Source organism: Ammospiza nelsoni, chromosome 23 (genome assembly GCF_027579445.1).
Source record: "Ammospiza nelsoni isolate bAmmNel1 chromosome 23, bAmmNel1.pri, whole genome shotgun sequence".
Taxonomy (NCBI): Eukaryota; Metazoa; Chordata; class Aves; order Passeriformes; family Passerellidae; genus Ammospiza; species Ammospiza nelsoni.
In genome coordinates, this window is record NC_080655.1 from 6,230,819 (window position 1) to 6,257,762 (window position 26,944).

Genomic DNA, 26,944 nt, shown 5'->3' on the forward strand with positions numbered 1-26,944 from the left:
AGAGTGAATCCCAAATTCTGCTGGTGGCAGCATATCAGTGACCAGGTGCTCACTTGATAAACTCCAGAGCTTTGAAACAGGAGGAGCTGCGGGCAAGGAGAGCTGCCCTCACCAGGAGTGGGATGTTGATAGGCTCTCAGTGGAAAGAGGATTTCCCCCAGGATGGAGATGGTCTGAGTGCAAAGTGCATCTGCAGCAGCTCAGGGCTTGTTGGGCAGAGAGGCTGATGAAACATTGCCAGGGGCTCCTGTTGGAGTCCTGTACCTGGAGGTGTCCAGGGGATGACTGGACACAGCACTCAGTGCTCTGGGCTGGTGACAAGGATGATCCTGGGGGGCTTTTCCAATCTGAGTGATTCTGTGATTCACTGAATGTGGCTGCCAGGCTCATCCCCAACACTGAATGTGTCTGTAGACAAATCACTGTCACACTCCTGGGAACTCAGTGACCAAACCATTGCTGGTTACAGAAAACCTCACAGTGTGTTTCCTAGTGTGTGGGAACTGCTATCCCCATCCCAAAACACAACTCCATCACCACCCACAGGTAAGAAACCCACTTTTGTGTATGGGTCAACACTGCTTTTTAATACCTGTAAATGCTTTGTAAAATTGCTTATACTTCCTCAATAAACAGCTGCAGAGAACACAGGTGGGCTCTTCAAGGCTTACACTGGGTGTTCACCACATCTGTGTGCTGGAAGAGAGGTTGTGAGGTGTTTCCTCCCTGTGCCTGGTGCCTGCACCCCGGGGCAGTCCCTGCTCTGGGGGCTCCATAGGACCCTGGGCACTGCCTCGGTCCCTGCTCCCCCTGTGGCATCCCACCCTTATGGGGGACAGAGCAGCCACGAGCCCTGGATGCTCCTGCTGGAATAGGACAAAAATCAGTCCACCAAAAATCAAAGCTTTATTAGTAAATTACACACTTGTCATAGAAATTGCTCTGTTATTCCCTGATCTACTCTATTAACCCATGGCAATGGGGTTTGGATAGGGGGGTAGGAGGAAAGGGAAGAGAGAAAGGAGGAGATTAATTAGAGAGAAAGAGAGAGAAATCAATCCATCAATCAATCATCAATCAATCAGCAATCCTGGCTCCAGCACGTTGATCCTGCTGTCCGCTCCACGGGGTGTGCAGGGTGCTGCCTGGGGGTTACATTTTCTGGGCAGGTTTCCGCAGGTCCCTCCTTTCCATGCAACGAGAGTTCTCCTGCAACGAGAGTTCTCCTGCCAGCCCCTCCGTTCGGGCCCTCCTGAGCTGCCTCAGGGCCGTGAGGGCTCTGACCGTGCCCAGCCCTGCCCGGCCTGAGCCCAGCCGGGAGCTTTGTGCCAGGGGAGCGCTGCCCTGGCCCCGCAGGGTCCCCTGTCCCGCCCGTCCTGCCCGGGTCCGGCATTCCCAGCTTCTCCTGCCCGGGCTCTCGGCATTCCCGGCCCCTCCTGTCCGGGCTCGGCATTCCCAGCCCTTCCTTCCCGGGTCAGCCATTCCCGGCCCCTCCTGCCCGGGCTCTCGGCATTCCCGGCCCCTCCTGTCCGGGCTCGGCATTCCCAGCCCTTCCTTCCCGGGTCAGCCATTCCCGGCCCCTCCTGCCCGGGCTCTCGGCATTCCCGGCCCTTCCTTCCCGGGTCCGGCATTCCCAGCTTCTCCTGCCCGGGCTCTCGGCATTCCCGGCCCCTCCCGAGCCCGCCGCCATCCCCGCCCCGCCATGCCCGGGTCCGCCGCGCCGCCAGGGGGCGCAGTGCGCGGGCTCGGGCCCGGCCCCTCCCCCCGGCGCGCGGTGCGTTTGGCGCGCGCGGCCCGCGGAGGGGGCGGCGATGGCGGGAGGCGGCGGCGGGCCCGGAGCCGGGCCGGTGGCGCAGGGGCTGAAGGAGGCGCTGGTGGAGACGCTGACGGGGATCCTGTGCCCGGTGCAGGCGGTGCGAGCCGCTGCTGAGGAGCAGGTGAAGGTGCTGGAGGTGACGGAGGGTGAGTGAGGGCCGCGCTGAGGGGATGGGGGGACCCCAGGCCGCCGCCCCAGCCATTCCCGGTACCGGCGCCTCATGGCTGCGCCCTGGCCTCGGCCGACACTTCCAGCCCCGTCGCTGGAGCCGGCGGGAGGAGGCGGCCGCGGCTGCTTTCCTGCCGGCTGTCGGTGTGTGCCCCATGTCTCTCCCGGAATCTCAGAACATTTGGGGTTGAGAGGGACCTTTGGAGATCATTCAGGCCAAGCCCCTGCCCAGGCAGGGTCACCTGGAGCAGGTGACACAGGGACACGTCCCGGGGGGTTCGGAATGTCCGCACAGAGCGACCTCCCTGGGGAGCTGTTCCATGCTCTGCCTCCCTCAATGTAAAGTTCTTCCTCGTGTTGAGATAGAACTTCTTGTGGTTTAGTTTATGGCCATTGCTCCTTGTCCTGTCGCTGGGCACTGCTGAGAAGAGTCTGGCACCAAGCTCTTGGCACCCGCCAAGGTGGAGGTGCTTGTGTGGATTGCTGAGATTTCCCTCTCAGTCTGCTCTAGACTAAACAAGCCCAGCTCCAGAGGCTCTGCTCACCAGAGGGATGCTCCAGACCCCTCATCATCCTTGTGGCCTCACTAGACCCGCTCCAGCAGCCCCGTGTCTCTCTCCGGAGCAGCCCCTGCCTGCAGCAGGGCTCGGGGCCGCGGGGATGGGCTGGGCCCAATGCAGCGGGGCACGGTGCTCTGTCCTGGGCACGGTGCTCTGCCCTGGGCACGGGGGCAGCCGGGCTCTGCCCTGGGTGATCTGGGCTGCTGTGTGAGACCTGGGCACCAAGGAGCGCTCTGAGCTCACCAGGGCGGGCCCTGCAGGCTGTGGCTCTGGGTACCTTGGTCAAGCAGCAGGGCTGTGGCTCTGGCTACCCTGGTCCACCTCAGCTGGAGCCCCCAGGATTGTCACAGGAGGATCATGAAGAGCCCTTCCATCTGCAGACCCTGCCCTGCTCCCACAGGGATCTCCTTCACCTCTGGGTGTGTGTCCTGGTGTGTGCCCATGTCCTGCAGGTTGTCATCTGTACATGTGGTGTTTGAGGCTGGGGGTGGCCAGGATGTAGCTGTGCCCTCACCCAGTGTGAAACTCCAGTGACAGAGCTCCACTGTCTGTCTGAAAGCTGAGGACAGTGGAGCTGGATAGCAACTGACCTATGGCTTTGGAAAGAGAGATTCTAAATGAGCAAACACCCCAAGTTCAAGCAGTGTCTCTAATCATTCCATTACTCTTTTGGCCTTTTTATGGTGGCACTAGGTCAGTTCATGCACTGGCTGCTTTTTCTGTGTGGAAGATACAGTTAAAAACCTATTAATGCCAACATTTTATTTTGCTTCAGCCCAAATCACTGGAGTTTGTAGAAATCAAGGGAAGATTTGCAGATGATCTGCTGTGACAGGAGCTGGAGAGTGCAGCACTGCAACCCCAGGCCTGAAGTTTTGCCTGTGGCCTGGCAGCTTCATGGGCTGGTTGTCTGTGGACCCTCCTGGAAGTTTTGCCTTCCCTTTAGTCTGATTGCACTGCTCTGAAGGTGTTTTGTGAAGTGTTTTGTGAAGCTCAGAAGTGTTACCAGAGGCAGTTTGTGGTGCAAAGAGGGAAGGTGTAAGGGTGAGACAGGGTCAAGAGTGGTGTTGTGATTTTGCTCCTCTGGGAGTGAAGGCAGGCAGATTGTTTGATAAAATTTTGTTGTTGTACAACAAAATTTTTTTGTTGTTTGTTCCCTTAAAGTGCTTGTACCACACTCAGCTTGGCTCTTCCTGGCATTAGCAGGAATTCTGTGTGTTGTCCCCACAGCTCTTGGAGTTTCACGGAGTGGTTTGATGCCATTGCAGCAGCACAAATCTGCAAGTTCTGGGAGCTTCACTGACCATGGAACAGCCACTACTTCAGTGGCAGCTTCTCCCCAAAGAGTGTGAACCTTTCCACAGTTATTTGGGTGACAGATTCCCAGAGAAGAATGTTTTCTGAGGGTTCTAGGCAATGGATGTCCCTGAAGTGCCTTTGAGAGCTCAGGATTGGAGAATTGCATGTAGTGGATGTTAGGGTAAGAGGAATGGAGTCATCTACCCTTCTATTTTATCATGCTTTTACAAATCTGTTCAAGTCCTGCAGGAGGCTGCAGGACACTGCACGAGCAGCTTGCAGGTGGCACCAAACTGGAGGGAGGGAGTTGGTGTCCTGAGGGCCCTGCAGGAGCAGAGCCAGAGGAGTTCAGCAAGGACAGACAGACAGACAGCACGTTGTGCTCTGTGACAGGAGAAGGCACTTCTGGGATGTGGGTCAAGCTCTGCCTGGCCAGGAAATGCCAGTGCCTGCTGAGCTGGGCAGGGCCAGCAGAGAGCCCTGAGCCCACCTGCCCCCGGGCTGTGAGCAGGGCCAGGCAGGGCTCAGCCCTCTCCACCCAGGGCTCTTACACCACTCCTGGGCTTCCTGGGGGGTTTTGCTGCCAGCCCCAGGATGAGCCACAGCAGCAGAGGGGCTGAGGGCAGCAAAGGGTGGGGGAATTGCAGCGCTCACTGCATGGGGCGATGCTGGGGTTGAGGGGTTTTCACCTGGGGAAGCAGGAGGGTTTGGGGAGTGGGTCTGACAGCAGCTTCTGGTAACTATGAGGAGATTGTCAGGAACTGAGAGGTGGGAGAGGATGAGGGATAAATGGGCACAAACCCAAAACAAGAGGTTGCAACTGGATATAAGGAATTTTTAAGCAGATTGTCTGTAAAAGCTGTGTTGTTTCCATCCTTGAGTATCTCCAAGACCTGCCTAGAAAATCTGAGCACCCTGATCTTATGCTGCAGATTCTGCTTTGATCATGGGGGTTTGACTGGAAACCTCCCAAGGTTTAATTATTTTAAATTAAATTAAATATTTAATTATTTTGCACACCTTTGATTCCTGCTCTCTTGTACTAGTCAAGCAGCATGGGAGGAATAAGCCATATTCCCCTTTCTGTGCTGTCTTTGGCATGGAGAGGCTTGCAAAAACCAGAGGAGGAGCTGCAGGAATCTGGTGTGTCCCAGCACCATATTACTGAGGTAGAGAAATGTAGATCATGGGTGTCACAAGTTCTTTAAAAGACCAAAAAATTTATCATTAAGCAGCTTGAAGATGCTGAAATAGAAATGAAGAAATAGGAAAGAGTACAAGTGTTGGCACTTTTAATGCAAAGCAAAGGAAAGTAGGGCAAAAAGAGATTGAGGAACTAGTTAAAGTCATAAAAACTTAAAATGCTTTCAAATGTTGCAGAAGCAGAAAAGGTTTCAGAGGTGTTCAAAGCCAGTGACTGACTTGGGAAGGTACATTCAGTACAGAAGGACTGCAGAGGAGCCAAATTCCTTGTGCTGATGTTGACTTGCAACATTGAGGAGCCTCTACAGGAGACACATCAGGGAATCCACATCAGATTGAAGCCTGAGTAGGAGCAGTTCCATTTACCAGTGCTAAAGAATGGATCTCCCAGAGTTTAGAGGGACTCAAACATTTAATTACTGTGCAAATGTTGGGCTGTAAAACCTGCCACTTAGGGACCAGCTTCGTACTTACTGGTAAACATGGGACAGCCTCAAGTGAGGGCTCCAAGGTGAAGAGCAGCAGGGCCTGGCACAGGGGAGTGGAGTGGGTTTTGCATTGTCTGTTATGGTTAAAATTCAGCAGCTGGAATGAGAAGAGACAGACACATGAAATTGTTGTGGCAGAAGAATCGTTTGAAGGAATCCTGGGACTCCCACAAAGCTCTTAGAAAGTTCACTTGCTGAAACTTTTTTTGCAGAAACTGAGCTCCTGACGGGCAGGGTCAGGAGTCCAGGAGAGGCTGAGCTGCTCAGCACATCTGTAAATGGTGTGGACAAAGTTGCTGATAGTGCTGCTCAGTCTGGCCAGAGTGAGAATCAGTGGCACAAATTACAAGATGATTTCACAAGGTGGGGTGAGTGCAGCCACAGAAGGTGTAGCTGGTCAGGGTTGGGCAGCAGAGCAGTGCTGGGGGAAGGGGAGCCAGTCCAGATAATGCCCTAAAAAGTTATGGGCGGTCCTAACCATTGTCCTGGGAAAAGAAATCCCATTGTGTGTGTGGAGAGGTCCCTGAAAACACCCAATCACTGCCCTGTCATGCTCCAATGAGCCAAATGGACCGTTAAGGAGGGAACAGAGAACAAAGCCATCAGAAATTCCTCATGCTTCCACAGCCAGTGCTGCATGCATTACTGCCTGCTGCTCCTGCAGGGACCAAGCAGGGCAGCAGAAAGGCAGCACAGACACTCACAGAAATGTGGAAAAGCTTCTGTTTTCAAAGACATAATTCATTGGCTTTTCTGCCTGGGAAAGGGTTAGCAGAGATAGAGGCCCTGAAATAATAAGCTACGGAGAAGGTGAGTGAGGAGGGATTGTTTGTGACTTTTCATGAAGCTGAGATCACAGAATCATGGAATATCCTGGGCTGTCAGGGGAAATGGATCTGAAACAGGCAGAGTTAGGCTGTTGCTGCAGTGTGCAAACTGTGGAATTCATTGTTGCTGGATGTTAGAAGTAGAAATAGTTTTAAAATGATTTAACATTTGTGGAGGAACAAACTCCTCCAGAACCACTGAACACAGTGGTTGGATGTAACATCCACTTCAGGAGGTTCCTAATGCCAGCATTCCCTTGGGGGTGTTGGGGCAGCACTGCTCTGCCCCCACCTCTTTTCCTAAGCTGCTCATGCCTTGGGTTGTATGATGTGGTTGGGCCAATGCTGCTGTTGGCTCTCCTGTGTGGTGTGTGCTGCTCTCTCTTCCAGGCAGGTTTCAGCCAGGTGAGGATGGTGAGTCTGGAGGATGCAGCTGAGCTCCCTGCAGCAGGCTGGCAGTGAGTAGCAGTGCACAGCCAAAGCCTCTGGAACAGGCTGAACTGCTCAAGGGGACTGTCCTGACTCCATGCACCTGCTCTGGAGGAATGTGGGATGTCTCCTCTGATTAAGGACATGGGAGCAGTTTCTTCCCACCATGTCACCCTTTGGCAGCTGCCTGATGTCCTCAGCAGCTCAGTCTCTCACCTGCTTCTGCATCTTCTGTCTGCTGAGGAAGCAGGCACCACGTGGCAGATTGGGGATGGGAGGTGCATCACTGTTGTCTCTGGAAAGAGGAGAGCTCACCTGGTGACCTTTGCTGGTTCTAGATTTTAGTGGAACATAAATAAAATAAAAGCAATGCTGAGACTGCAGGGGGAAGGCAGAGAAATGAGAGCTGCTGCTGTGAGTGTGGCTCCACTGTGGAATCAGAGTGTTGCTGGTGAAGTGGTGCTTCTGTTCCCTTTATCTGGTCCATCCAGGTGCATCACACACCACCCTGATGGTGTGCACTACTGCCAGTGTCATATCACCTGAGGATAGTTACCCAGGGTGGAAAAATGGTCTCTTCCTTTGGGTCTTACTGTATTGGAGAGCATGTGTGGAGCCCAGGTGATCTGCAGGAATGCCAGAGCAGGAACTCTGAGGAGTTCAGGTCCAGCAGGAGGGCTCAGACTGCTGGGAATCACAGACTTCTGAGTTGGAATGACCCACAAGGGTCATCCAGTCCAACTCTGTTGAATGGCTTACACCCTCTCTAAATTATGTGGGTAAGGAGGTTGAATGGCAGCTTCTCAGACAGCTGGAAAACACTGTTCTCTGCTTGCCGGGTTAGATTCCAAGTTTGATGCTTTATGATGACAGTATTTAGTTTCTGAACTCTTGTGCTCTGGAAATGTGGTGGTGAGAGATGAATGTCTTCAGGCTGGAGAATTGCCTTTATTTTGCCTGTTTTATGGGTTTCTGTGTGTCCTTTTTGCAGGTAGAAAGGCATCATAAGGCCATCTTCAGCATGGCTTATGTTGTGACACCCCCTGTGTGAAAAGGCACCTTCAGCTCAGTCCTTTACAAGGTTTTTTGCTGCCAGAAGCTGAGATGTGCAGGTGGCTGTGAAGATGGTGCTGACCCTGGCAGAATGACTCCTGTGTCAGTCTGGGCATGCTGACCCTCTTGTCCATCTTGTTTGAGACCAGTCCTGTCCAGGAGATAACCAGTGCTTTGATTTGGTGTGATTTCAGAATGGGAGATTTGCTTTATGGGTCTTGTAAATGTTCTTTCACCATCTCTTCTTCCAGAGCAGGTGGCTCAGCACATTCAGTTTGATGCTTTAGAACTTGTTGATTCCCTGATGGTGTTTTCATGATACAGTTTGTGTCAGTTTGTACCAGAGCACCTACAGGTACCATAATGGCACAGAACACATTGCATCACTTGTGCTTCCCTGGTTCAGCACGTTCCTGCTTGTGGTCAGCTCCTTCCCAGCAGATCTGCTCTAATATGGCTCAGGAGGGATTGCAGTGTGGCCTCAGGTACTCTGTGAGTCCATGATTTATGTGAGTCCATAAACCCAAGCATTGTTTGGAAGGAGAGATTCTAGAGAATATGAAGACATGACCACAACATGTGGTTTTGTGGTGCTTTTGTGGCTGTAGCTTCAGTTGTGGTAGAGTGAGTGATGGGCAGAGATGAGTGAATCCTGTGGGTGTCTTGAGCTGAATTCTTGGTGGAGTAAACTTTAACATTGAACTGATTTGTAGCAGGGAAGTTGAAACAAGAAGTGGCCACATTGCAACATATGATGCTGCCTGTCAGTATCAAACACCACCCTGGTGTTTGCTCTGTGAAATGCTGCAGGTATGTTTGTAGAGAGAAGTTGTGAAGAAGGGTTTCAAAGGACATACTTAAAACCAGCTCAGCTTCTGGAGAAGAGTGACCTCAATCTTTCTGTCTTTTGCTGAGAAATGAGGAAAATATGAATGCAGTTTTAGAGGTGGCTAACAAAAGGAATGCTTTTGTAGCAGTTCTTGAGCATCATGATGGAGGATGAAGAAGTTCCTCAAGGCAGCACATGTGTAGAGTGTCAGAACTCTGGCTCAGCATTAGATTCTTGCTTGGTGTTTCCTCCTGTCTGTCTGCAGGTCCTCATTTCATTCTGTGCTGGTCTGATCTCGTGGCTGGCCCTGCTTTGAGCAGGAGATTGGACTGGGTGACCTCTCAAGGTCCCTTTCAACACAAGTTTCTTTATGATGATGTTACTGAAAGCCAGTCCTGTGGAAAACATCTGTGCCTGTGTGGCTGAGGACCAGGATGCACAAAGGTGGGCAAGTATTGAGTAAAGGGAACTCAGTTTCTGGTGCTGCTGTGATGGTGGTGGTGAGATCCAGGCTCTGCAGACCAAGTGTTGCTTTAGTTTGGAGTGTCAGTGGCCATGGGATACCTGGATTCACCAGACTGCCCCACAGTCCTTTCTCCAGCTCACCCTGTCTCTGCCCTCAGCAGAGACAACCACAGGGACCTCTAGCAGCTCCTGAGCACGTCCATGCTGAGCTGGACTTGGTCAGTGCTGACCCCTTTCAAGGTGCAAAGATTCACTAGAAACTTCTGCTCATTTATTCCTTCCTGCTTGCTTACAAGTAATTTTTGGTTTCATGTGGCTTTGTTTGGCAAAAATGTTGAGGGTGAAGAGGTTACATAAACTGGTTACGTGGTAGATAGAGGAGGAGGGTTTGATTTTATTAATATAGCGGTTAATGAGGAGGAGAAGCAGAGCCAGTAGAAAATGTGTTTGCCAAGTGCTGTCTATGCCAGAGCACTTAAATAAAGCTTCATTAAAAGCTTCTAATCTTTGAGGTTTACAGACTTTATCTTGGGGAGAAGACTTGGTCTTTCTGATATCTCAAATTTACAAAATATAAGTGGAGGAATCGCCTGTCAGGGTCCATTTGAACTGCATTTACCCATGATATTTCCAGCCAACTGGGAAAGATCCCAATAATAAACCATCCTTTGAGAAAAGAGGAGCCAGTGAGCTGTACAAGGATCAGTGTAATGTCAGTCCCTGGAAATATTCTTGGAGCAGCTCTTTAAACAGCTTGTCACTGTCTGTAACAATAGGATAAATAGCTGCTACACAGCTAGTACTGTTTTATGTGATCTGTTCTTGATAAATCCCTCTGATTTTGGTTTGACAGGAGAGCTGGCTTATTCCTTAAACAAGTGCTGGGTGTGAGTGCTCTGAATTCATCAGGATTCCTGATAGGAATTTGCCACAATGGTAATTTCTCAGTTAAGAAGATGCAGTTTTGTCATATTTTTAAGCAGGACATCAGGCTGAAAGCCTGTGTGTGTGGGGGGGGGTGTCAGTGGTTATTGTCAGACCTAAGGGGTTTGCAGGACAGAACTCTGGGTCACTGCAGCTGTGAGTGGCTCTGGTGTCCCAGTAATGGCACTGCAGTCTGCCTGGGGAGCAGAACTAAGGTGTTGGAAAATGGAGAAACTAAATATTGTAAATCACAGGCCATGATTAAACCTCCCCCTGCTGCCATCAAACCTCCTTACCACATAATTTGGAGGACTGTGTGCAGACACTGCTCCTCTCCATAGGGTGTAAGCCATTCAACAGAGCTGGACTGGATGATCCTTCCATTCCAACTTTCCAGTGTATGCAGAGAGAATACATCAAATGCATATATGTAAACAAATTCAGGATTGTGAACTAATATACTGAGTTGTAGCTGTGTGAAGCAGTTGCACTTACTCTGATTTCCTTTATATCTATTTCTGCCCTTTTTAGCTTTCCATTTATACTCCTTATACCCTTCCAACTTACCCTTTAAAGATGGGGCTGAAATGCAATGCCACACTTGATCATGGAAATCACAGACAGCACACAGAATAATGACTGCTTCAGTTAAGAGAAGTATTATGTTAAGTACTTCTTGGAATGAGGCTCCCTGCTTTCACAGCTGGGATAAGAGGGTTATTTTCCTCTTCTTTAAATGCATGATCTATGAAGGAAGGGTAAGGGAACTGGGTATGTTCAGTGTGTGCTGTGGAAAGTGAGAGGCAATTATCTCCCAACCCAGAAAAGCCTCTTAGCAGTGAGGTGGGTATTAGGAGACACTCAGGCATTTGTGAAGCCCTCAGATGTGCTGCTGAGGGAAGTCATAGAACTCCTTTTAGAAGAATTTTCATTCTGTGTTTGTCAGGGGTGCTGTCAGCACGTTTAGCCTGTCTGCAGGAGGCAGGGTGTGCTGACAGGACCCCAGGGCATAACTGCTGCTCCACAGCTTCTAAGAACTGAAACATCACAAATGTGTTTCTTAAGCAGACTAGTGAAATTAAATGAAGTATTTAGGCCAGTTAGCAGCTGCCTGTAACTTAAAACTGCAATTTTAAGCAAATTTATTGAGTTGTATGGATTTACCATATCAGAACAGCTGCTCTTCCAAGCTTTTATTTCCTGTGCTCAGCATCAACAGGATTGTTCCAAGTGTTTGAATTTTGCCTTTGCCTGGCAAGAAGCCACAAGAAGCTCTGACTTTCTCTGGACAGATTCTTTGCAGGACAAGGTCCCACAGCCCTGGGGGCTGTCCAGGCAGTGCTGGTGTTGCTGTCCCAGGCAGGGATTGCTCAGGAAGGTGTTGGTGTGTCCTGGGCATTGGTGGGGTAGCACTGGCACAGCTGAAGTGATGCCTGCACATCCCTGTGGATGAACCCAGGGTGTCCACAGAGGCACTGCTGCCTGCCCTTCTGCTGCTGCCTTACTCCATCCTGCATTTTTTCCATGCATCTCTCCTGTAGAAACTTGAGTAGTGATTTTACATTATAGATAAGACTTTTATATATGCATTTAAATAATTTGCTAGTTATTAGCCCGCATTGCAAAAATTTTTGCCCATGAAAAAAGAAAATAAGATGCCAAGACAATAAATGAAATTTTTGTGGAGAGCACAGGGGAGAATTAATGCTTATGATTTATTTGAGTAGCTGTGCTTTGGAATTGCCTTTTCCTTCTTGCATATGAGTCACTCAATTGGTATGATGTCCTTTTCCAAAAACCTTGATGACTTTTGCTGTGTGGCAATAAAAGTTACAATACCAATATTTGGTTTTTTTCCTTGCAGAATTTGGTGTTCATTTGGCAGAACTGACTGTGGACCCTCAGGGAGCTCTGGCCATCCGGCAGGTGAGTTTTCCTGGAACTGCAGAAAGAATTTAGATGGAAATTTCCTTAGTTTTTAAAATAGTCTTCCATGCTTTCAGGTGAAATATTTGAAATAGCATTCTGAGTCTTTCTTTCAACATTATTCTGGTGTTATACTTTAACATTTGTTGAATTATTTTTTTTACTTAATAAACCTGGTGCTGAGACAATACTGTACTGGAAATGGACACAGCTTAGGAGGTGGGTGTAGACATCAGCTAGCAGAAGTGTGGCTTCTCTTTGCAGAAACTTTTTCTGGAGGTGTTTTCCTCCTTGGAAAGGAAGTTTTGGTTCTATATTTCTTTAGTTACTTTGTGACCTGAGTCTTGTGCCTTTCTAGAGCTGCTGCCTTGGGTCAGTGCTGTGCAGGCCATTGCTGCTCAGTGGATGCCCAGCAGTTCTTTTTACTGCAGTAACTCTGTGGTCCATTTCATGGATTTTTAACATTTTTGGCAAGTCCTGCTGCCCCTCTAAAAGAAGCGTGATGGGACAGGAGGCTGAGCAAATGGGTCAGGGGTGATCCTTGCAATGGTTCCAGGATGTGTCCCTGATTGCTGACCTCTCTCCTGCCACAGCTGGCATCCGTTATTCTCAAGCAGTATGTGGAAACTCACTGGTGCTCTCAGTCTGACAAGTTTAGACCTCCAGAGACCACAGAAAGGGTAAGACTTGGTTTTACATTATCTGGTTTATCCATCAAGAATATGAATTCTTTAGACACTTAAAGAAGTACCAGCACCCATGTGTATTTTGAGGATTAATGGCTTCAGTGATGGTTTTTTGACAATTTGCACTTCAAAAATCTGTTTTTAGTCGCCTAAAACAACTGGGCTTGAGAAGCTTGGGCTGCTTCCTGTAGGGAAAGTTCAGCCACAATGCTCCTGTTACTCTCAGAACAAGACTAGAAGAAAAGCTGCTTCCTAAGTTTCACCAATACTGGTTCTGGCAGTCTTTTTTTGGAGATTTGCTAAATCTTTTGTTGTACATCCTGGGACTTATTTTCCCATGACAAATTTTAGTTTAAAGCTGCTGTGTTTCATTGAGAATCTGCTCAGCAGGAGTATTTAACAGCTAAGATGGCCAGAGATTCCAGCCCTTTCCACTCTGACTGTTGACTGGAGCATCTTTCATATCTAGAATATGATTCATCCCACCCAGAGATAATTGCTTGAATTATGTCCCAGAAGTGGCTTTTGTTTTTTCCTGTCCCTTCAGGGCTGGCTGACAGTTCTTGTTTACTGAAATCTTCCAAAGTAAGCAAACACAGTCCCTGACACTGGAGCTGGGATTTATCTCAGCTAACTCTGGATGTTTTCCATGTAGATCTGTACATCCTGTGTAGTTGCAGCTGTGTGCTGTTTACTCTGTGCTTGTCTGATGCTGTGTGTGAGATGATGCTATGTTAAAACACACCATGAAGTTTTCTCTAAAAAATTACAGGGTGTAGTGTGCAAGAGTGGTTTTGTCTGGAGTACTGCGGTAATTAGGACTGATCAGGTGAATAGGGGGGTTGGTATTGTGAGAGGACAGGAGGTTTTGTATTGATTGCTGTTGTAATGAAGTTGATTGCTTCTAGGATTGAAGAGATACCAGCTAGGTGTAGGGAGAAGATTACGAGGTCGACTGAGGCTCCAGTGTGAGCTAGGTTGCTGGCCAGTGGAGGGTGCACTGTTCAGCCTGTGCCAACACCTGCTTCAACTGTGGAAGATGCTGGGAGGAGAAGGAAGGATGGAGGAGTAGTCAGAAGCTTATGTTGTTGTGGGAATGCTATGTCTGGGGCTCCAGTTATTAGAGGAACTAGTCAGTTTCTGAACCCTCCAATTATAATTGGTATAACTATGAAGAAAATTATTACGAAAGCATGGGCTGTGACAACTACATTGTAGACTTGGCTGTCTCCTAGAAGGGCTCCAGGTGGGCCTAGTTCTGCTCAGGTGAGGAGGCTTAGGGCAGTACCTACTATTCCAGCTCATGCACCAAAAATTATAGTTATAAGGGTCCCAATATCTTTGTGGTTAGTTGAGAATAATAATCGGTTATTCATTTTGTAAAATGAAAATTCATTTTGATGAATTTTCCACGATGATTCATTTTGTATTGAATCAATATCAGGACGCAGCCATAGGTCTAGATTTTTAAAATTAGATTGTGCTGTGGCTCTGTTGTGAATGCTGTTGTTTCCCCAGGCCAAAGTGGCAATCAGGGAGCTGCTGCCCAGCGGGCTGCGCGAGTCCATCAGCAAAGTGCGCTCGAGCGTGGCCTACGCCGTGTCAGCCATCGCGCACTGGGACTGGCCCGAGGCCTGGCCCGAGCTCTTCAACCTGCTCATGGAGATGCTGGTCAGCGGCGATGTCAACGCAGTGCACGGAGCCATGAGGGTGCTCACAGGTCTGTGGCTGCTGTGCCTGGGCAGGGCTGCTCTAGGGAGCTCTTCGGGCTTTTCCTTGTGCCAGTATTGTGTCATGTTTCATCCAAATTGAAGAAGTTGGGATTGTCTTCCTCTCTTCCCCCGGTGCCTGTTGCTGGCTGTGGAATTGTGCTCAGCAGGTGTCATGAGAGCTGGGGAAGGAGGTGCTGTGCTGCAGGTTGGAGCTCAGAAGGGACTTGGACTGTAACACCCTGCTCTCCAGATACCTGCACTTTTTAGTGTGATATTTTCTGCTTGCCTTTGAGGATTGCCTCAGGTAGATCAGATGACCCTAGTCTAGTGAAGTGCAAATCAGCATGTTTCAATTCTCTTAATTTTTCCCAATAGTTCTGTTGTTGGTGTTCCCTAGAAACATTTTTTGGATTGGATTTCTTATAAGATTTGGATTCTTATAAGATTGCATTTCTTATAAGAACTTCTCTTCTTTTTCCTTTTTTTAGAATTTACCCGAGAAGTGACAGACATACAGATGCCACTTGTAGCTCCAGTTATTCTTCCAGAGATGTACAAAATTTTCACAATGGCAGAGGTAGGATCTTCACAGTGGGGTTGGTATTGGTGGGAAATGAATTCCCATTGGTGGGAAATAATTCCCATTATTAAATTAGCGGGAATGTTTCTTGGAACAGAGAAACTTCAGATTTAATGGTTAAGTCATACAGCAGTATGAGTTAGACTTAAAGAATTTTCTTGATGATATGATAGTTGATGGCAGCTAATGTTTTAACAGAAGAGTTGAAGCCAATAATAAAATAAGAGAGTAAATCTAAAGCAAAAATGAAATACAATTAAAATATAATTAAAGGAAGTATTTTGTGTAAGAAGAATGTTGTGTTCCTGATGTTTAACTTCTGTCCAGGTGTATGGGATTCGCACGAGGTCACGTGCAGTGGAGATATTTACCACGTGTGCCCACATGATCTGTAACATGGAGGAGCTGGAAAAGGCAAGAATTTAACTTGACATACAAGATGCTTTGAATTCAAACTGAGTGAGGTTCTAAATAGTTGTTAATATGGAAATGAAACACTGGAAAATTACATATTGTGTCAGCGGGAATTTGGGGGAAGAGGCTGTAATTTAATACATGTAAAGTAGCTGACTCCCTGCTTTACATGCATGCCTTGATAGTGGGACTTGGTTTCCATAATTAAGGTTAATTTATGGTTTATCAACAGACATGCTTGTAAGAGCTCAGGGAATGGGGAGTCAGCATGGGGAGGAGATGGAGTATCATCTCTTTGTTTATAAATCTGTAACTTGGCTTCCAGCCTTCAGCTGAGCCCTGTCCCAGTCACCTGCCAGGCCTTGGGTAACGAGGGACCCTTGGGCAAAGCTTTGGTTCCAAGCTCCTGGAGCTTCACCCTGTGCTTCAGGAGGTGCCTTGGCCTTGTTTCTGAAGGGGTGGGGGAAGCCAAACCCAGCCCAGTTTTGGAAGAATAGCTGTTAAGAAACAAACACAGCAGTCAAGCAGCTTTAGATGTGAGTCTGCTGTCTGGCTCTAACTGAGCACATCTGCATTGTAAAAGGCCTTTGACAGGTGGCTTTTCCAGCACTCCCAGACAATAAATGGTTATTTTTAACTTTTTGGGGTGTGAGGATAAGGAAGGGTGACTCTCAATCTAGTGGCTGTTCCCTCCCTGTTTGCACAGGGAGCTAGCAACCCAGTGCAGACTTTTGGAAAGTTCTGATAATTACATTGTATCTGTACTGCCATGAGGAGGTTATTCATGCACTGTATCATGCAGCTGATACCAGTATCTAAGAGATAGTAGTAACTCCTCTGTCTTATTCTGGAGAAGGGCTGAAAGTGTCCGTTACATTGAATACTAAACCTTTTCTATGAAATTTGAACCTTTGAAATTTTATTTAAAAAAAAAATTGGAATCTTTTTATAAATGGCATTTCCTAATTGATTTAAACATAGGACTTCCGTGTCCTGGCTCTGGATTTATGAGGAATAATCTCAATAAAATTATTTTGGCCCTGTATTACTTGCTCTGCCAAGGACTGATTATGGAGTGCTCTGACATCTGGAAAAATACTTGCTGCATTTTCCTAGGAAGAATCATCCTGTTAATCTTCAGGCCAGCTGTTGATACTCAGCTTGTTTGGTTTGGGGGATGGAGGCTCTGCAGGGAGATAAATGCCAGCCACAGAGTTTGGGGTGATTGTGTGTGTGATGGAGCCACCCCAGGTTGGTTTTGAAGCCTGGGGGTGCTGGGGGGCAGGATTCAGCTCATCAAATGAAATGATGGGGTGAGCACTGCTCCTGGGGCTTTCCAGACTGGATTGTCTGGATCTCTCCTGAGACTCCAAAGTGATAAGTTGGATGTGTGTGTGTTTTGTGGGAGCCTGTGCTGTGGGGTTCTGAAGAGTGGGATTCAGCTGAGCTTAGTTCCTTACCTAAAGAGAGAGCCCAAGTGATGTTTGAAGCAGCTTTCATGTGACTTTGCGATATTCTGCAGTAGCCATGAGTTTCTCTTCTATTTTTTACCAGCAAAGTGCATTTGCTGCCGCTTCTAGTGCTTTACCTGTCAGATGTGGGGGTTCTGTATCTGATATTCAGCTGTGCTTGCATTGTCTGTAACCAGGGTGCTGCCAAGGTCCTGATTTTCCCCGTGGTGCAGCAGTTCACAGAAGCCTTTGTCCAGGCCCTGCAGATGCCTGATGGACCAACATCGGACAGTGGGTTTAAGATGGAGGTTTTAAAGGTGAGTCACTTAGGGCTGGTTAAGTGGAGAAAGATCTGAATACCAACACACAGATGTGCTGGAAAACAAGCTCAAGTGGCAAATCTCCCAGTGTGCTCATGGGATGAACAGTGAAGGCTTTTGCCTCCCAGCACCATCAACAGTGAAACAAGTTGTTCACCTGTACTGAAGATACCTATGATGAGATCCATGAAGATCTGTCTGTAAAATGATCCACAGGAATCTGGTCCATAGGACCATCTGTCTCTGTCATTTGCTGATCTGATGTATCTTGGATATGTCCTGGACATCATAATCTGTAGTTGTAGAATTCTGCAATAAGTTGTAAAAGCTTATTAAGTGCAGGTGCTTTTCTGGAACTTGCCTGCTCTTTAATGCTAAATGATCTCTGGGAAAGAGAGATGGAAAGTCCTTGTACTGTCCTGGTTTCCTGTAGAGAGGAGATTGTGTTGGAGAGCTCTGTGTGCATGGGGACAGGGACAGTGCAGACCCCTGTAAGAGCTCACAAAGCACTGGAGCTGTCGGGTGTGTGCCTGCAGCATGGGAGAGCAAAGAGCCAAAAGCATCAGTTGCAGGACCAAATCCAAATCTTTCATTTCCCTGCCTGTGTGCTGGGGTGAGCAGCACTCAGGTCAGTGTACAGGTTTCTGAGGATGGGCACTGAGGCTCATTGAGTTCCATGAAGAAAGCAATAAGGAAATTACTTAAATAAGTGTCAAAAGTCAGGGTGACCAGCTTTGTGCTGAAGTGTCGGCGATGGAGAGAGACAGGGAGACTGACTCAGTGATCAGAACCCCATTTTATTGTGGGATACAAACACTTATATACTATTTCAGGGAGACTAGTAATGTGTACTACAATGATTAGGTTAAAATCACAAACACAAACTTATGCATATAGCAACATCTCTTGCTTGCAGAGTTTAATGGGATTTTCTTTTTCTGGTAAACTTGTTTGATTTCATCTTCTTGCAATCCAGGTCCAATTTTCAAAGTTCCATTTGCTTTTGCCAAGGCATCCTGTTATCAAATTTCTTATGTTAACCAGTCCAAAGTCCCTCATCTGTCTTGTGTCCCCCAACATTCCAAGACTGAAGTAATGAAAATACCTGCTGGGAGGTGCTGTTGTGTTACACAAACAGCAGCAGCTCCTGAGCTCTGTCCTGTGGAACTTGTCTCAGTTCAAGGCAGCAGTACTGGTCTGGGTATCCTGTGGCTTCTCAGTGAGGGCTGCATGTCTTGTACTCCAACAGCTGAGCTGTTCTTGCTGTGCAGCACTACTGGAAAGCAGTTTGGGGAAGGATGTTGGCAGTTTTTGTTGAGAGAATGTCTCTTGTGGGTTTTTTTTTCCTTTCTGTGCACTGGGATTTCTGGGGCAGTGATTTATAGGAACAGCAACATGAAAGGAGCACTGCAGGGTATCGTCTTAATTTGAACAGGCTGCAGCTCAAGAATATTTGGATCCCTTACTCCAGATACTCACATTTGGATTGTTAATGAGTAGTGGTATTTTTCAGCCTCCACAGAAAGCAGTTGTAACTGATGGCTTCAGTCTAAACCAGGCCAGGCCGGTTCTGTTCTCATTACATCCATGCATTCTGCAGCCTTTTCTGTTATTTAAGTAAGTGCTTGCTGGCATTGGGCTCTTTGCATGTGTGTCAGCACTGGTCCCACCAGGAGGTTCTTGAACAAGGTGACAGGCTGGGGAAGTCTCTGAGGAAATGTCACCTTGTTGTTGCTCTGCTCCTCAGCTGTGTGAGGGGCTCTGCCTGTGGCCTCTGCAGCACAGGAGGATTTGGATCTGGATACACTGCTGTGTATTGGGTGGCATTGATGGCAGCAGAGAATGAATGTGCATTTAAACAGAAAATTCAGGAGATCTCCTGCTCACAAGGGCTTTGTAGGGGGCTCTTTTTGAAGAGATGAGTGGTCTGGCTGTTGACTTGAGGCAGTTCATGGTTTTGTAACTTCAAGTTTCTAAGCTGATGATAGCAATTTTCTGAGGAAAAAAGGATTCAGGTGAATTGCCTTCACTTCCAGAGAAGTGGATTTTATAGTCATTGTAATGCAGAAGTAAGAAACCTTAGGGGATTATTTAAACCAGCTCTACAGATGAAGTCATTACAGGAACCCCTTGAAAAGCTGATGCAATGGAAGAGGGAATTGAGACTTTTTTATAGCACATTTTCAACCAGATGCAAACTCAATTCCATTTTCTTTTCCTTAATGAAGTGCTGTGCAGCAAATGATAGGAAAACTTTTTTTTCCCTTCCCTGTCACTTGAGAGCTTTGTGCTCCAAGGCTCATGGAGTTTTTGATGGAAGTCAGAGGCAGTCCTGACCTAAACTGCTGTGCTGTCCATGTCAGAGTGTTCTGCAGGACAGTGGCAGAAGGTGTAAGGAATGAATGCTATTGCAGTGTGCACCTCTGCCTGATTAATTGGGACATTTATCCTGGTTAGGGGAGTGAAAGGTTTGGATCACATCATGGGGAGCCACTGATGGTTAATGTGCCCCAAGTTGTTCCCAGAATAGTTACAAGCTTTTAAGCAGTTATCAGCAGAAAATCAGGGCCTTTTATCCTTGGAGGAGATGAGAAGTTTTGCCACAACAGAAATACCAAGTGTGAGGACTAGAAGGAAATAGCCATGGGGTAATTTATTGTTGTGTTTGATAGTTCAGCATGAATTAAATTGGGGTCTCTAAGGATGAATGAGCTGCAACTGTGCAATTCTTGAATCCTAATTCCAGTGTTGAACATGCTACTGTTGATTGTTTTGAGAGAAACAGACTGATTAAACATGTCAGGTGACAGATTTAAGGCAAATTTCACAATAATGGAATACAAATTGGAATACAATGGTGTACTTAGTGTGTGGTAATATATCAGGAACACCAATTAATCAACAATCAAAGCATCTTGCAGTCTTGCTGTTGTGCTTCTTCATTTGTGCTTAGAAGCTGTTCAACACCTGTGGGTCAGAGAAGTTATGCTTACATTTTTCCTGACACTGGAACAAATAACTAGCTAGAAAAAATAATTAATCATAACCTCTTTGTTCTTGGATGGAAGATGAGCTGGGATCTGTGTCTTGGGACAAACTTCCCAATTTTATGAACAAGGTACTTCACCTGCTGCTTCTGAACTTTGACTGACAGTCAGCTTTAGCATGCTCTCTAGTGTGTATTTTAAGCTTTTTATCCAAAAATGTGGGGATTTCTTCTCTGTTTAAAGATGCAGTCAGGAAGAGAAGCAATAAAAGGCTTTGGTAGAGTGACTTGAAGGAGCAGTGCTCTGAAGAGAGAAGGATAAAGGGTTTCTTGAAGGATTAATAGGTGGTGGAGCAATACGTGGGGATTGGCAGGGGATCTGTGAAGCTGTTCTCTGAGTTCAGACAAGCAGTGGGAATTGGCAGAATGAGGGGCCAGGGGTTGAAATGCAACATCTGACAGGAGAGTGCTCTGTGTTTTAATGACTTGCTGTGCAGGGCTGTGGTGACCTTGCAAATGCAGCTTTCTGTTGTTCCAACTGCAGAGCCATTGGGGAGCTCCCTTAGCACTCCAGCAGTGCTTTCTGCAGAGCTGGTTGGGTGTAGAGCTTGGAAACATTTACCCAGGGTTCATATGGAGTGGCATATGGAACAAGTGTGTTTGGATGCTCCTGTGGCCCTAGGCAGGGTGTTTGCAGCAGTCCTGAGGATCAGATTCACATCCTTTGCCAGCACCTGCATAATTTTTTCCGTGGAGATTTCAGCATTATTTTCTGTAATGCTTCCTTCCAGCACCTGCCAGACTCATTCCCAAACCCACATAACTGGGTTATTCCTGATGCCTGCTCATCTCCAATGCTGATATTAGATTGCTCTTGTTTTTCTGGAAGGTGAATTACTATTTTTTTTGTTTCTATTAATGTACCCAGTGCTGCAAACAAACCAACTGCACAGAGTGATTTGTATTGGGTGAGCACAAACAAACTGACACCTGTGTGTCTGGGAGCAGCCACCTCTCAGGCAGTTTGTGAGGGGCTGTACACTGTTCTGGAACAAGTGTAACACAGCTGGAGCTGTGCCCCTGGGGAGGAGAGGGGGTACTGAGAGCTCTCTCACTCCTGGAAGGTCCCAAAAGGCTTTTGGCAAGTGTCAGTGGAAGGGCTCCCCTAAGTCAGGATGATCAGCTTCATGAAAGTCCAGGCACAATCTCCTGTGGAGCTGCTGAGCTGCTCCCAGAGCAGCCCCTGTGCTGGGCTGGCACAGCCAAAATGGGAAGGGAATTGAACTGGGTGGGTGTTTGCTCCTCCAGCTGCTCCCTGGATGTGCAATGGATGTGTTGCTCGCATGAGTAGAAGTGTGGAAAGTGGGCAGTAGTCTGGATTTACATTACACTAGAGTTCTTTTTCTGGGACAAACACTTCCAGGATAATTGTATCCAGATACTGATGTGCTTTGGATTTGAGTCATTGTCTTACCACTGCATTGTGGCATTGTCTTCACTCCTGATGCCACATCGTGTTATCCCTTTGCTTCCCTGCCAGAGAGGAAACACCAAGAGAAGTGTGTTGGTGAGTGAGCAAGAGAAGGATTGTGTGCTCAGGAGTGAGAGGTGACCTCGGTGACAGGAAGCCTTTGGATGATCTCAGTTGTTAATGGAACAGCAGCCTGTGATTTGAGTGTGTTGATGGCTTTCCCAGTTTCACTTTTGACTGATATTCTTTTTGGTTCCAGGCTGTGACAGCACTTGTGAAAAACTACCCAAAGCACATGATTTCATCAATGCAGCAGATCCTGCCCATCGTCTGGAACACCCTGACAGAAAGTGCTGCTTTATATCCTTGCTAGTGAATGTGCTTACCTGGAATCAAATGAGGCCAACTCAGTAATGACCTGACTGAGCAGGACAATTCATGGAGTGCTCTGCCCTGCCAGACAAAACAGGATCTTTCTGTTACTTCTGGAGGCTCCATTAAGTTTCTTTTTGCTTAAATGTGTGCTGATATGCATGTGCCCTGTAGAACTGCCATGAGCTCTGCATTGTTTCTGGTACTTTTTGGTAAAAATTGTCCTCTTAAAAAGGTGCTGGTCACAGTGTAAATACTTCAGGCGAGGGAGAACCAGCTGTTGCCCTTGCTGCAGCAGAGCTAATGACTGATTGCACTTGCTGCAGAAGCTGATTTACCATTTGAATTTTCAGTCAGTGCTCACTGCACACCCAGCTGTGTCAGAGTGGTCTGTGGGTGCATTGCCCTGTACTCGAAAACTAACAACTCAAATCTCTCCATATTGTTTTTTCAGACCCCTGTTTAAATACAGTGGAAGGTGTCCCTGCTTATGGCAGGGGGATTGGAGCTACATGGCCTTTAAGATCCCTTCCCACCCAAATAATTTTGTGAATCTGTGAAAATACAAGGAGCTGTTTGTAGGATTTCTGATGGTGTATTTCTCCCTCTCCTGTCCTGACTCCTACTACAGTCCTGTTGGTGTGGGCAAACAAAATGGGCTTTTGTTTGCAAAAGGGAGAGTCTTGTTCTTCCTTGCCTTGTGTGTGCTCTGGTACTTGTTGGATCTTCAGTTCACCATCCACAAAGAAAACTCCTTCCTTTTTACCCCCAGGTTAGTTTTCTGTCATTTTCCAGGGCTGGTGCTTGTGGAGAAGCTTGGTAGGGAGCAGAGCAAACCTAAGGTAGGATGTGGGAACATGGGGTGGTTCCTCACCCTTGGGCAGCAGTGAGGTGTTGAATTGGCTCACATCCCCTGGAAAGAATGAGTCTGGGTGGTTCTGTTCTGGCAAAGTTAACATAAATGAAATTTTAGGTTACCTTGGTGAGTTTGATCTAAGTTAATCAAATAATAACAAAGATGTGCTGAAGTGATGTGTGAGTGGTCTGTGGAAAGTGGTCTTTGAACTTGGGCAGTGCACAAAGCCAGGAGCTCCTGGGGACGTTGTCTGTGTGTCCTGAAGTACAGGACTCTACACAAAATCAAAGGCTTTTAAAAGAATGAAAACTTCCCAAGTTATCAGCAATTTTAAGACAGGAACAGACTAATTCCAAAATAGATGTTGTTCTTTAGAAAAAAGCATTTCCTTAACTCCATCCACTTATGTGAGAACAGAAGTAAATTACACAGAAGAAGTGGAGGATCCTGTGGATTCTGATGGTAAGAACTTGCACTTCACTTTTACTATTTGAAGAGGAATGTAGTTACCTAAATATTGCTGTCAAAACAGTAACTGAAACACCATGGGAGATGGTGCTAAAGGTGCATTTACCATGTTAGAATGGTGTCCATCACTTCTTTGCAAATTACTTGGGATTGTGTTCAATGAAGGCACACAATAAAGTTTTCTAATGGCTCAAGGAGTGAGATTGGCAACAATTTTGAGGTAAAAGTAGTGGGACAAAAGAAAATCAAATAGGTTTTAGGTTGAGCTTGATAAATTTTAATGAGAGGTGTGTGGTGGGAAGAGAGCAGAAAGTGATGAGGTCTGAAATCCTCCTGGGGCTGCTGATGCACTTGCTAGTCCAGGAGAAGGAATAAATATCTGCTCAGAGAAGCTAACAGTTTGTAATTATTTTCACGTCCATTTGTACCTTTTTGTTTGTTGGCATATTCAGTCATGTTCTTTTTTGTTTTTCCCACTTTGTTCAGGTGAAGTTCTGGGCTTTGAAAATCTGGTGTTCAGCATATTTGAATTTGTACATGCTTTGTTGGAAAACAACAAATTTAAGAGCACAGTGAAGAAGGCTCTGCCAGACCTGATCTATTACATCCTGCTTTACATGCAGATCACAGAGGAGCAGGTGGGCATGTTTGTGTTGTGTAGGAAACAAAGGAAATGAGATATTTAAACCAGCAAGTGTCCTGGGAAGAGTTTCAGTGTGTGGAAGCTGCTGTAATCTAACAGACTGTTCCATCACTTTGCTGTGGCAGCACTTAGAGGTTCCAGAATGGTACAAGGTGGACAGAAAATCACAGATCACAGAAGGGTTTGGGTCAGAAGGGACTTTAAAGCCCATCCTGTTCCACCCCCTGCCAGGAGCAGGGACACCTTCCACCATCCCAGGTTGCTCCAAGCCCCATCCAGACTGGCCTTGGACACTTTCAGTGATGGGACATTCACAACTTCTCTGGGCAACATACCCAGTGTCTCAGCACCCCCTTAGTTAGGAGTTCCTTCTGTAATCCAAACCTACCATCTTGCCCTTGTCCTGGGGCTCTGGTAAAAGGGCTTTATTTTTAAGGCACTTATAAGGTCCTCTAGGAATCTTCTCCAGGCTGAACAATCTCAGCTCTTTCAGGCTTTCTTCCTTCATTCTTCCATGTGCTGTGAAAATGAGGATTTTCATGCTGAAAGGAATAAACAGCTTTCTGTGAGAGCCAAAATATTGTGCTAGCAGGGTGAAATAATTTGTACTGAAATTCTGCATAGCTCCTGGCCTCTCAAGTGTCACAACCATCATCTTTTAGTTTAGGTAGGCATGCATAAAGACAAGCACTCTGTTAAAAGATTTATCTGCTACTCCCATTCCTCATCTAAAAATAAAGCTGCAGCATTGCTTCCAGGTCAGTCATTAGTTCTGTCAAACTCTGATCTCAAATGAGGGCCAGAAGAGCAAGATGAGCTCAGAACAGAAAGTTTCTTCTGTTCAAAGGTTTCTCCAATGGAATAGAAGAAAAATCAGTTGAGGATGAAGACTTCTTATGGCAGAGAAAAATTCTGAAAGTAGTTTTCCAAAACAGGTTGCAGAGAACAGAAAAGCTGCCTTTCACTGATGGTGTCCTGAATTCTCAGCTGTCCTGTCCTTTTTGTCTCCTCTAGATTAAGGTTTGGACTGCCAATCCACAGCAGTTTGTGGAGGATGAAGATGATGACACATTTTCCTACACAGTGAGAATTGCTGCTCAGGATCTCCTGCTGGTATGAAACATATCCCACATTTAGATACTGCAGTAGTAATAACAAGTATCAAACCTGCCCTCAGGAAGGGCATTTAGAGAAAAGGCCAACTTTTAACAGTCCATACAAATGAGTGTTCCCATTTCCTTGTGCACAGGCTGTGGCTGCTGATTTCCAGAACGAAAGTGCAACTGCTCTGGCTGCAGCAGCTACGAGGCATTTGCAGGAAGCTGAGCAGGCTAAAAACAGCGGGGCTGAGCACTGGTGAGGGGCTGGGCCGGGGAGGGGATGGCACTGGGGCGGGGAGGGGAGGGGACAGCGCTGGCTGGGGAGGGGACAGCGCTGGGATGGGTGCTGACCTCATTTGCAGCACTGGGTGCACCATGATTTAATCACATTTCATTTGTGACAATGCAACTGAAGAGCAAGGATGGGGCTGGAGAGCTCTGATTAGAAGAAGAAAAAGAAAGTACAGCAGTTCTTGAGCCAGATGGTGAAATCTTCATGTGTAGGACTTTGGGCAGTTCCTAGCACAAGTTATCTGTGCCAAGGCTCCCTCCCTTCAGAGCTTGATGTTCCTTAAAACATCTCATGGGAAATGATTATTACTTATAGAAAATCAGAAGAGAAATTTGCAATACTTCCTGCTCAGTAATTGGGATAAAATTTTCAGGAATATATGTATATGTATATGTATATGTATATGTATATAAATTTTCAGGAATATATATATGTTAAATATATATATATATATATATATAAAAACACACACACACACACACATATATATATATATATATATATATATATATATATATATATATATATAAAACACATATAGATATATGTTAATTTTTTTTTTACTTGATGTCAAGTGGTGCTGTATGCAGATATATGTGTTCAATTTTAGAACTTCAGAGTTGCAGTTTTTAATGCTATTTGGGGATAGAAGAAGAAAACTCCACTGCAGGAGTACCTGGCTGCTGGTCCACAGAGATTCTCTCCTGGTTTTACAGGGCATTGGTTCAGTGGTTGTGTTTATTTTGAATTAGTGTCAGAGGAGCTCCTCTGATAATGAGCAGCAATGGAATGGCTGCACAATCAGACATTAGGTTCCCTAATTGTAAAGTAGGTTGGCTTCACAAATATAACCAAGGAGAAGTGTGTTTGCACAGAGTTCTATATCATCATAATTAACAAAATGTTAATGCAAAATAAGATGTTCTCAAACCTTTAATGTACTGGGTATCCCAGTGCTTCTGGACAAAAATTATGAAGGCATGGCTGGGACACAAGCTTTCATGGAAGAGGTTCTTTTTTATTATGAGGACAAAATTGGTACAAGTAAAAACTATTCCACCAATATTTTAGGGAGGGACTGAGAATGCTGCCCATCCTGAGGGAGTTTCCAAGCCCCCATCTTGCAGTTTGTGAATGTTAATCTCTTTAGGGGCTTTTTTAAATTCTCTTTTGGGATCAAGGAAATAGTTGTCGTAGCTTAGACCAGAAAATGACTTGTGACTTCACTTCAGAATATGTATTTATTTCTTGACTGATGACAGGAAAAGTCTTAAGGCGTCTGAACTGTTTTGCAGGTGGAAAATACATGAAGCCTGTATGCTGGCCCTGGGCTCAGTCAAGTCTATAATTACAGACAGTGTGAAGAATGGGAGAATACACTTTGATATGCATGGCTTCCTGACAAATGTGGTCCTGGCAGACCTCAACCTTTCAGGTATGTGGGACCCTGCATGCATCCCTAGGAGTAACTGCTGGGAGTCTGATGAATCAATCAGGTTGATGTGTGCATGAGGGATTGGGAAATGCAATTGTGCATCTGCTCATGTGAAAAAAATAAATCTTGTGAGTTCCCAGGTGCTCCCAGTTCTACTCTAAGTCCTTTATA

At 46.6% G+C, this 26,944-nt stretch overlaps 1 protein-coding gene across 1 annotated transcript in view; it reads left to right on the forward strand.

The window, feature by feature from the left end:
• Nucleotides 1-1,808: 1,808 nt before the first annotated feature.
• Nucleotides 1,809-26,944, forward strand: part of IPO9 (importin 9) — a 41,312-nt gene continuing 16,176 nt past the window's right edge. Inside the window, exons 1-13 of the mRNA XM_059488074.1 lie at nt 1,809-1,962; nt 11,926-11,987; nt 12,581-12,667; nt 14,192-14,393; nt 14,874-14,962; nt 15,293-15,379; nt 17,028-17,147; nt 21,867-21,967; nt 23,239-23,297; nt 23,790-23,941; nt 24,961-25,059; nt 25,196-25,302; nt 26,634-26,773. Coding sequence (XP_059344057.1) covers nt 1,812-1,962; nt 11,926-11,987; nt 12,581-12,667; nt 14,192-14,393; nt 14,874-14,962; nt 15,293-15,379; nt 17,028-17,147; nt 21,867-21,967; nt 23,239-23,297; nt 23,790-23,941; nt 24,961-25,059; nt 25,196-25,302; nt 26,634-26,773 — 1,456 coding nt within the window. The 5' untranslated portion in view covers nt 1,809-1,811. The remainder of the gene's footprint in view (nt 1,963-11,925; nt 11,988-12,580; nt 12,668-14,191; nt 14,394-14,873; nt 14,963-15,292; nt 15,380-17,027; nt 17,148-21,866; nt 21,968-23,238; nt 23,298-23,789; nt 23,942-24,960; nt 25,060-25,195; nt 25,303-26,633; nt 26,774-26,944) is intronic.